Below are 10,171 nucleotides of genomic sequence, written 5' to 3' on the forward strand. Positions count from 1 at the left end.
TTGAGTCTATTTAGAAAAGTAAGAAATTCGCCTTTAGCATCTCCCATAGTTTATGTGCATTTATCTCATTGGTAATATCTTTAACTCTCAAGGGACAAGGTTTGTTTAGTGACCACATTTCTTACTAGAGACTTACAGTCAAATGATAAACAAATCTTTAATTGGAGTTTCATAGCATTCGTTTTTACAGTGGGACGGAGGAATACATGTACCACAGCACCAACAGATATCAGAAACATCAACATTTGAGAATGAACACCAACATTTAGACTATATACAGATGTCTGTGGGAAACACTGAACACAGGTTGCATTGGGACAGGGTAAAGGGTTAAGAACCTTAGAACAGATACCCCCTTATCTCCTCTTGTCTCATACTCCCGTCCATCTCTTCTCTGAATCAATTAGCATTTGTCCTGACATGCAGCTCTTCCGTGGAGAGCTGATAGCATGCTGATAAATGGTTGGGGAGAGAAAGGGCATTGCTCTCAAATTGACATCCTGTATTAACCAACCAATAACCACACACCGGGTTCCGGGGGGAGCCCTGCTCACCCAATCATTTGCATTGGCCAGACTGCTATAAAGGAGACAGAGAAGAGAAAGAAATCAGTTTAAGAGTTTGTACAGTGGGTGGAAGCAGAATGGTGTCATAGGCGTTAAAGATGGCGAGAAAAGAAAAGGGAGATGGAGACGTTTTTTTTCCACAGCGGTTCAGCACAGACAGAAGCACAGAAACCCAATCTAACACAAACACACACATTTATCTAGCTGTCTAAAGACGACTAACCCCAGAGTGCAGTTACTACCTAAAGACTGCCCATTGACTTCTATTGTTTTTACATGAATCCAAATATAATTACCAGTGCACTGATACACACATTTTGGCATTTTTAGAAACTAATATTAATATTTTTCAATCTTATTATTTGGTTTTTATTTCCAGGATGCCCATAAAGTTGCCTTTTAGATTTGAGAATATTTTTGGCACTAATATGATTCCACAATATATTAATATGGTAATCGTAAAAAATACTATAGTATATTTTAAAAGACCATAGTAATACGCTCTGATGTTTACTGTACCACAGCAATATTTTTTAAGGGCCCCTGCAGGAAAAATCACTTGCCATGGTGCCACATTCATGTACTGTTTATTTACTTATATTACAAAAGAAGTACTGTGGTGGATTCAATTTACGTTTGCCAAAGCATTTTTACAGGATCGCCACAGGATACCATAGTAGCCATTTCATAGGTATTGCAATAGAATTAACTTATAAAGTATTTCAAATAATAAATGTCTAAAATAGGTAGTAATACATGGTAGTACTTTTTGTATTGTTTGAGAAGACATTGTTATATTGATTAAAAAACCCACAAACACACTAATGGAGACTTACAAGAATATTCACACACAACAGGCTAATGCAAGTTTCTCGACTACTCAATATCCGTTTATAAAGCAGTCTACGAACTCTCTGTGTGCACGCCCTCGCAACAAGGACGTCTATAAGGTTAGTAACGCAGCATTGGAGCGCGGCGGGGTGTGTGTTTTGTGTGTGTCCGCAAGCAAGGACGCTTCCATTCATCTCTGCTCTAAAAAGCTGATGCTGCAGATGAGAGAAACCTAAACTCATAAACAAAGTAAAGCAAAAACTCAGGGGAGCCAAAGCTCGGGAATCCGACGGTCGTACACACGTTCCTCGTGTGCGTGCGGACGTGTGGCGGTAATGAGTCTGCGTGTGGAGGCCATCAGAATGGGCTGTGTATTCCCCTGCTTGTCGAGCTAAAGGGGTAATCAAAATTTAATTGAAATGAAAATGAAGGGCAAAATCCCACGATCCGGGATCACACAAACGACCGCTGATTGGTGGATGACAGATACTTTTTAGAGAGAGAGAGCGGGAAATTAAAGAGGTCTTATGACGTTGCTAAAAAAAATAAAAAATATGGCATAATGTAATTTTCACAGTTTAAGGTTTAAAAATTTTTAAAACATTATTTTCCAGATACTGTAGCTACATTATTGTTTGCTATGCCCCGCCTTTCTGAAACGCATGGAATTTCACAAAGCTAATTGTTCGGAAAAGCGCAGTGTGCTCTGATTGGCCAGCTATCTAACGCGTTGTGATTGGCCGAATACCTTAAACATGTGACCGAAATATTACGCCCCTTACCAGGTTCAGGAAACTTTCCCCCCTAAAATGTGCTGCACACACTCAGATATTTGGGTTGTACTGTTCTGGAACAGTGTGGTTAATAAAACTTAACCACTGATTTCTTGTTATGTCCTAGAAGGGCAAACAAAGTAGTAGTAGTTTTAATTTAAAGTATAATAAATTTAAAAACAATTATTTTAAATTGCAATAATATATCACAATATTAAATTTTTTTCTGTATTTTTGATCAAATAAATGCAGGCTTGATGAGCAGAAGAAACTTCTTTCAAAAACATTAAAAATAGTAATGTTTCCAAACTTTTGGTCTGTACTGTATATAATAAAATCTAGTTATTTACTTCAGTAAATAGTAGGATTTACTTAATATTTTGATAAATGCAATGTTCGCGTCTATATAATAATAAATAAACTTTACTTAATTTAAATAAACACAACTTTTAAATTAAAACCAATTAAGTAATATTTACTTAAAATGTAAAAAATACTTAATTAGGGTGCAATTAGATTTAGAATTATATCCTTTGTCTTTGGAGTGTTACAAGCTGTTCGTGAATAGATAAGATCCCTAAAGATGCAAAGACTAAAGTCTCAAACCCAGAGAGATATTCTACATAAAAGTTAAGACGCACTGGATAGCTGGCCAATCAGAGCACACCTCACTTTTTAGAACGATGAGCTTCGTAAAAATCGACGTGTTTCAGAGGGCGGGGCATAGAGGAGAAACAATAATGCACAGTATCAAATAATGAGGTTTTTTTTTACCTTAAACCACAAACACATTGCATTACACCAAATACACAAAATAATGTTCTTTTTTACAATGTCATATGACCCCTTTAATTTCTTCATGAATGTTAAGTTTTGTAAGTAAATTTTACTTTATAATACTTGAATGTAAGTTTGTACTTGATATTAGAGCAGTAAAACTTACTTAAAACGTGTTCGTGCAATTTGCTACGAGGATTTTTTAAGTTATTTTTTTCAGTGTATGTGGGGGCGTGTTTGAACGAGGCGTTTTAGGGGGGCATGGCTGAGCGTTAACTTTTATAAAGAATATCTCTTTGGGTTTGAGACTTTAATCTTTGCGACTTTACGGATCTTCTGTATGCACGAACAGCTTTTAACACTCCAAAGACAAAGGAAAACATGAAATCGCATCACATCATATGACCCCTTTAAATTCAAAGAAGATAGCAATCACTTCCTTCCACAGGATCTTTAACAGATGACTATGTCTGTGTCAACAACATTACTCAAAGCACATGCTCCATCTTTGCACGGACCAAGCTTCTTCAACAAAAAATTGGTTTATCCCTGCTACAAAAAGCATATGACTATGAGATAATTCCCCAGTGGTGAACACAGCACAGGTTAAAACACAGATACCCAGTTACTCCTAAAAAAAATTTGGCTACTTTTTTTTAACCTAATAATAAGTACTGGGGTTTTTCTATTGAAATCAAACTAAAACAGCATTTAACATTCAGTTTACACTGCCTCACCGTCTTGTCACAGCATCCTGCTGGCTCAGGTTGTCTGCAGAGTTTAAGAGCGTGACATGGCTTCTCCTGACCTTCAACCCTCGTTTATCGGCTGCTGCCTGCCTGGCCGTCTAACTCACTTAATGCTTGGCTCTCTGCTCTTATCAACGGCTTCACTGACAGACTATGAAGACACCGGAGAATAACTGCCTCACGTTGTCACCGACAGAACAGAGAGAGAGAGAAACAAGGAGAGGGAATTGTCGAACGTGGCAGCCTCAACACCCTACAGACTTTGATGGCCCTGAGCACTGAGATGAAATTTCAAAGCGTTGTCTTTCTCGCACTCTCTCTCCTCATCTTGAAGTCTCGCTGCAGAAGGCAATTACGAGTCCCTGGTCTCCGTGGCCACCCACCTTCCCTGCCGTCTATTCTTTGCATTCCTCTTTTTTTCTTCTTTCCTTCCTTCCTTCATTACCCACTTTCCCACTCTCTGCTTTTCTCTCTCTCTCTTCGCTGTAAGTCAGGCAAATCAGCAACGGGTTTGCATGGAACATATATTGGAAACATTCATTTTGGGGCAAATTTCAAAAAGGTAGAGAGGATGCTTTGGAAAAATGGCAGGAAGGCAGAGAGGGGCCATTTAAATGGAAAGGAAGTAGTCATAGCGGGCCATTGGAGATTAAACGCCGCAGAATCCTTTGACGACTAAATAACGACGTGCTGCACAGAGGATCCCCTTGAGCACCGATCCAAGGTCGGCTTTTCTGTATTTAATTGTTGCATGAGATCAAGCAAAACCTGATCTCAGATCAGCACCAGAGGGCACCTTGCAGCCGCTTATTTCAATAACCAAATCCACAATGACGGGGAACCTGATCTCTCGCAGAGCACAGGCCTGACCAGATCATGTTTTGCTTTCCCTGGTAATGCGAGATGGTATCTGAGGCAAGGTTTTAAGAATAAAGGTTTCAAATAGAAGCAAAATGGATTTTACAGGCACAAAGAACTTTCTAGCTTTAGAAAACAGGTACTTGTGCTTTGAAGAGCCAAGAAACAAACTGATCTGAAGAACTTTTAACATCTCAGTTTTCACTTATGAGAAACTATATCCTCTTCAATGATTTGTTGCAACAATGATCCTGAATCATTGTTGTAGAAAAATAAGTAGAAAGCAACCAATGAAACAACAAAATCTTTTTGAAAACTTCTTTATAAGTGAATGCGATGGATTCAGTATAAGTTAAGTTCTGTTGACAGTATCTGTGACAATGTCGATCACAACAGAAAATAATATTGACTTGTCTCTCAGTTCATAAAATCAAGCAAAAATCTTGTATTGTAATACACTTACAATGGAAGTTTACGGAAGCCATTTCTGCCACTAATTAAAAATTCTAATTCAGACTTTTTTCCTCGCAATTGCAAGTTTCCATATAAACAACTGCAAGTTTACACTTTGCCATTTTGACTTCTAACACACAATTGCGACTTTACATCACACAGTTTTTAACTCATAATTGTTTATTATAACCTCACAATTTTGTGAAAAAAAATTAATTGCAAGGAGAAAAAAAAGTCAGAATTGCGAGATGTAAACTGCAGTCACAAGGAAAAAATTCAGAATTGTGAGATAAAAAGTTGCAATTACCTTTTTTTTATTCAGTGGCAGAGACAGGCTTCAATAAAAGTTTATTAGGCAAGACATAATACCTGGATGAACATGAAAATATACACTATTTCTCAACATAATTGTAAGTAATTTGCTTAACTCCAAAAACTTTTTTGTTGTTGTTGCATATGATATTTAAACTCTAGAGAATGTCTTGCCCTTTAGTCTTGTACATTAGTGTAAACACAAATTTTGTTTGTTTTCACAACCTGTCAAACTTGAAATTATTTTCTATGGTGGTGCATTCTGGGATTGCAATAGTCAGCTTTGCTAAACGAAGAATTTTTGAAATGAATCTGCAACTAATAATGCGTACAGACTGGTTATGACATAAATTACCACCTCATAACACATTATACAATCCCTTGTGTGAGTTAAGGCTTATAAGTGAAAGTAGCTGTCTAATACGCACTGTTATCCTTAAATCTGCGGTTGCAAAAATAATTACCATGTCAAGATGATTTGCAATATAACTGAGCCATTTATTCGTTTTAATTACGTTTGAAGCACTGTTGCATTTGTCACGCTTAATTAAAATAATCTACTGTAACCGTAATACTTTAGCACAAAGGTGGTGCCGTAAATCATTAGCTCAGATGTTTTAAAACGAATTTTCAACACAGAAAAATCATTTAAACACACTGGAGAGTTTTTTTTTACTTTTCAACAAAAGCCTCGAGGGTGTTTAAATGTTTGGTTCCTTCGTGTTCACGTTATTAAAGTCAGTGTCCTGTAAATCAATTCCCTAACTGAATTACGCAGTGTCTTATTTTGTTACGCAGGAATCTTGTCATCTCGTCTTCATAGTAACTTCGCAACAGATTTTTGACACCCACCATTGTACAGCACTTGCACATCATTGGCTGCGCTTGTACACAGCTTGTCTTGTTATTGTCACTAGAGGAATAGGATGTCTTTCCCAACATTTCTGAAGGGTTGCATTCTGGGAAATTCCAGACTGTAACAGATGACCAAAAGCGAGACTGCTGAGGAACTTGACAAGCTGGCACTGAAATAGTTCACAGAGCGAGACGTCAAATACTCGAAAGAGCAAGAGACTGTAACAAGACAGATATTTTCTTGCGCTCAGAGACTAGACACAATCCTCTTGACAAAATGGCTTTTAGCATGTCCTGCTATTTTGTAACTCACTTTTCTACTCTTAGGCAGCCATGTTTTAAGATAACTTAAAATTAGCCGTTTGACGAATTCTGAGTAATATCAACTCTCCCAATTTCCCCTCATTTTCTGTCCTTGGAGTTTTTGCACCACAAGCTTTTTGGCCTTGATTCTCTGCAAAGGAAAGCAATTGTGTGCGCTGTTGAGTTGCACCTGATCCCAGATCTCCTTTGTGCACCCAGAGGACATGTTGCATCATACCTCATATCCTACACCAGAGGTCTTAAGATCCTCCAAAACTCCATCATACTGCCTGGAAGTTTCAGTATGTCACACCACGGGCTGGTCTTACATCAGCTAGATAGCAGACAAACAGCCGGAGTAGGAGGAATGCTAGATCAGCAAATCCAACTGATGGCCTTCTTTCCTGTGTAGTTCTCCCAGCATCCCTAATTAAGGTGCGAAAAGGAAGACAAGAGAAAAATGTCAACCGGGAGGGTTTATACTATGAATAATACAGGAAATAAAAAGGAAAGTCGACAAACGTGATACTCACCTCAAATCAACATTTATACTGTGTAATGTTTTATTGTGGCACAACTAATATGGATCCATCAGTACTAAAGGTCAGTTTGTCTAATATTCTGACTAGCACCACGACACATGACGTTCAAAGAGCAAATTGTAGATTGTTTGGATTTTAGATAACAAAGGTGAAGTGTATAAAACATTTTTTTTTACCATAAAACATTTCAGGAAATGCAAGAACTTTGCAGAACTTTGGGTCTATAATGAATTGTGTAATGCAAAGTCCATTTACCTCTGCATCCAATGCTTTAGCCAAATGGTTTAACAATAAATTTGTTTAGACTCAGTAATGACTATATTTAGAACAACTTCAGATAGCAATGAACTAGTATGTCAGCAATATTTATCATGCATTGATTTATTAAGTACATAACAACTAGGCAAGTGACCTTTCTTAGTGGTGACAGCTGCTGAGCTCAGCATGTTTCCTTAGATTATGTTTGTTTTACTTTTATGATACTTCAAAACCAAACAACGTGGAAGGTCATGTAAAAGATTTGATGTACAGTATCATGTTTTGATGTCAAAACCAGACAAAAATGTATGTAAAAATGTAAGAATCAATCTTGTGCACATGGCTGTTTATTTTGTTTAAATAACTTAAATGTATATTTGTCTCGTGTGCATGCGTTTTTACATTGTTTACACTTTACACTTAAAGATCATTATCAGTTTAAGTCAAACCTGATTTGTTTAAATTCTGATGTCAAAACATCAATTTGTCTTCTGTGCATGTTTGCTTTTTTGTTTTGTTTCACATGAATCAGTATAACAATTAACCATTAAAGCAAAATCATTTTTTATTTTACTTCAAAACATGATCAAACCTTAAGTGTAAATTTGTTTTGTCTTCAATTGCGCATGTCTGTTTCCATTTTTCATTAACAGTTTAAAACCTGATTCAATAGTGGTTTATCTTTATACCTTGAAAATCTCTAAAGAGCATTACAATTACATCTCAGTAATTTTAATTTGACAGAATGCCTGAGACAGGAATCAACAAACCAATCCTTCAGTTTATAAGGCTTGTTGTCTATTGGTATAGCGCCAGGGTTATTAAAATAGTGTCTGAGGCTTAAATTAGAGATGTCCGTCATTAAGTGCTGCTCAAGCAGCGACTCAGCAGTACGAATTGGAAAAATGCACTGCAGGTGCCTGGCTCTTTCAGATGTTGCCATGTCTTAATATAATACGCCTGCTCCCTTTGTGGACCTCAGCAGCAGCTGTGCACGTACACTAGGTGTATACTGTAAAGTGATATTTTGCAAGGACCTCCTAGAGGAAAATGATTCCTTGTTAATCAAGAGTTGAACACTATCAGTAGAGTAAAGAGTCACATCAGTGGGGTTGCATTTACAAAATGTTTATTTATTTTCCCAAACCTTCTTTGTGATAGAAAAAATACATGATAACTTTTCTTTTAGACAATGACCAACAGTAAAGTGACGTAATTTTCTGGAATCTGTCAACATCCTAAGAACCGTCATGCAATTCCCTCATCAATTGTGACGTCATAAAGTACCAGCGGCGTTTTAGTGTAGAAATGTGCATTTTATACATAAGTGTTTTTAGTTCTCAGCCCAGCCTGTTATAATCTACATGAATGCACCGCCAAAACTACAGTATCGGCCAATGATATGTCTTTTGCATATCTTTTTATTTTTATGTTGGCTTGTTTGCTTAAATAAATTGCGTTAAATTTCAAAAGCCTGTTTCCAAGCCAGCATCCAGTTTGTGCAAACAATTTCAAGGGATTTAAGCAGGGGAATTAAGGGTGCTTGTAAACTGGCATCGAGTAGTAGTCTTTTTTTCCAATCCGGGGAATTAAAGATGCACGGGAGCCGCCAGGGGCCCATTTGGCTTCAACCCCTGCTGCACCCTCTTTTGAACTTTTTTTTGCGGTCCACCAGCGATGGATGGAGCAAATTCTAGTTCTTTTCAGTTCCCACAGCCACCGATACCAATTTCTTGCTTGTACCGGTTTGTTAAAGTGTTCGCTTTTCGGGTGAGTTTCGCCAGTACCGTGTGCAGTCCGTTTAGGTGAAAATGAAACAGCTTCTCCAAATCCTCATCGTTCGGCTCGATGCAAGACATCTCCAGGGCCGTCGTCATGCCATGCTTTTCCTTGCGCCTCTCATCGGCTTGAAGCACACCCCATTCGATATCGGTTTTAATTGATTTGAGGAGCACATAAGAGCCATACATGTCTCCATCCTGGAAGGAGTTCACCTCTTTCTCCCCCTCCTGGTCTAATGGGACATCCCTCAGCAAACTAGGCACCATGATCGTCTGGTCCATGTTGTTCACAGCACCAATAAACCGGTTCATGGAATTGAAAAGGGAGTTTTTTTGGTTGTAGGAATCGCAGATTTGCATCATCATTGCTGTCCTATCCACCTGGATGTTTTTGATCAAATGTAGAACGAGAAGAAGCAATAGTCGTAGGGCTGGATGGTCCAGATAGATATAACGGAGAGTTTATCAATTATTATTTTTAGAGCGCTTCACTAAATAGAGTTTCTGAAAGCGCAGGTGGATTTAAAGCAAGGGCGTGGCTTTCACACGTCAATGGAACGTGTAACCAGGTCGTAACCGGATAATGTGACCTGAAATAACACACAACCTTGAAAGATTAATGGGGATGCACACAATATTATATAATCAAAATAAATATCAGTGTGAAATTTATAAAATGAGGTAGAGAAGGCAAGAAGTATAAAGAATATGCTACTAATCTTATTTTCTTCTTCTTTAGAATATGTACAAGCATGGCTTAAAATACATAAATATACAAATTAAGTATTTAAAGTAAAACTAAATCAGATCTAATTTAAATTTGTATTAAAAACTGTATTCTAAACGCGCATTATATGCTTCCCGACACTCCTTGATTTCATAAAGGAAAAGCCGGCCGGCAAACTAAGCGTCAATCTATCGAGCCTGACAAATAACACAGGCTTCTAAATACCCACCTTTGCTGATATAGGTCTTCCCTTAAATCCGAAAACGTCCGGCAAAGTGCAAAGAAACCGGTGATAAAGTCGCTGAAAGATAACAGACTCGTCTAGCAACCGACTGAGGGTGAGGCCGCGTGTAGCTCTATGGCGCTTATGAATATTCATGAGATGA

At 37.7% G+C, this 10,171-nt stretch overlaps 1 protein-coding gene across 1 annotated transcript; it reads right to left on the reverse strand.

Moving 5' to 3' along the window:
• Nucleotides 1-8,384: 8,384 nt before the first annotated feature.
• LOC132131630 (mid1-interacting protein 1-B) lies at nt 8,385-10,171 on the reverse strand. Its single transcript, XM_059543692.1, has 2 exons — nt 10,015-10,171; nt 8,385-9,648 (listed from the first exon to the last, which is right to left on the reverse strand). Exon 2 carries the CDS (start codon nt 9,422-9,424, stop codon nt 8,981-8,983), a length of 444 nt encoding a protein of 147 aa, XP_059399675.1. The 5' UTR covers nt 9,425-9,648; nt 10,015-10,171; the 3' UTR covers nt 8,385-8,980.

Source organism: Carassius carassius, chromosome 48 (genome assembly GCF_963082965.1).
Source record: "Carassius carassius chromosome 48, fCarCar2.1, whole genome shotgun sequence".
Lineage (NCBI taxonomy): Eukaryota > Metazoa > Chordata > Actinopteri > Cypriniformes > Cyprinidae > Carassius > Carassius carassius.

Bases quoted from the DNA above. Each gene is read 5' to 3' on its own strand.
- LOC132131630 (XM_059543692.1), bottom strand. From the start codon at position 9,424: ATGATGATGCAAATCTGCGATTCCTACAACCAAAAAAACTCCCTTTTC.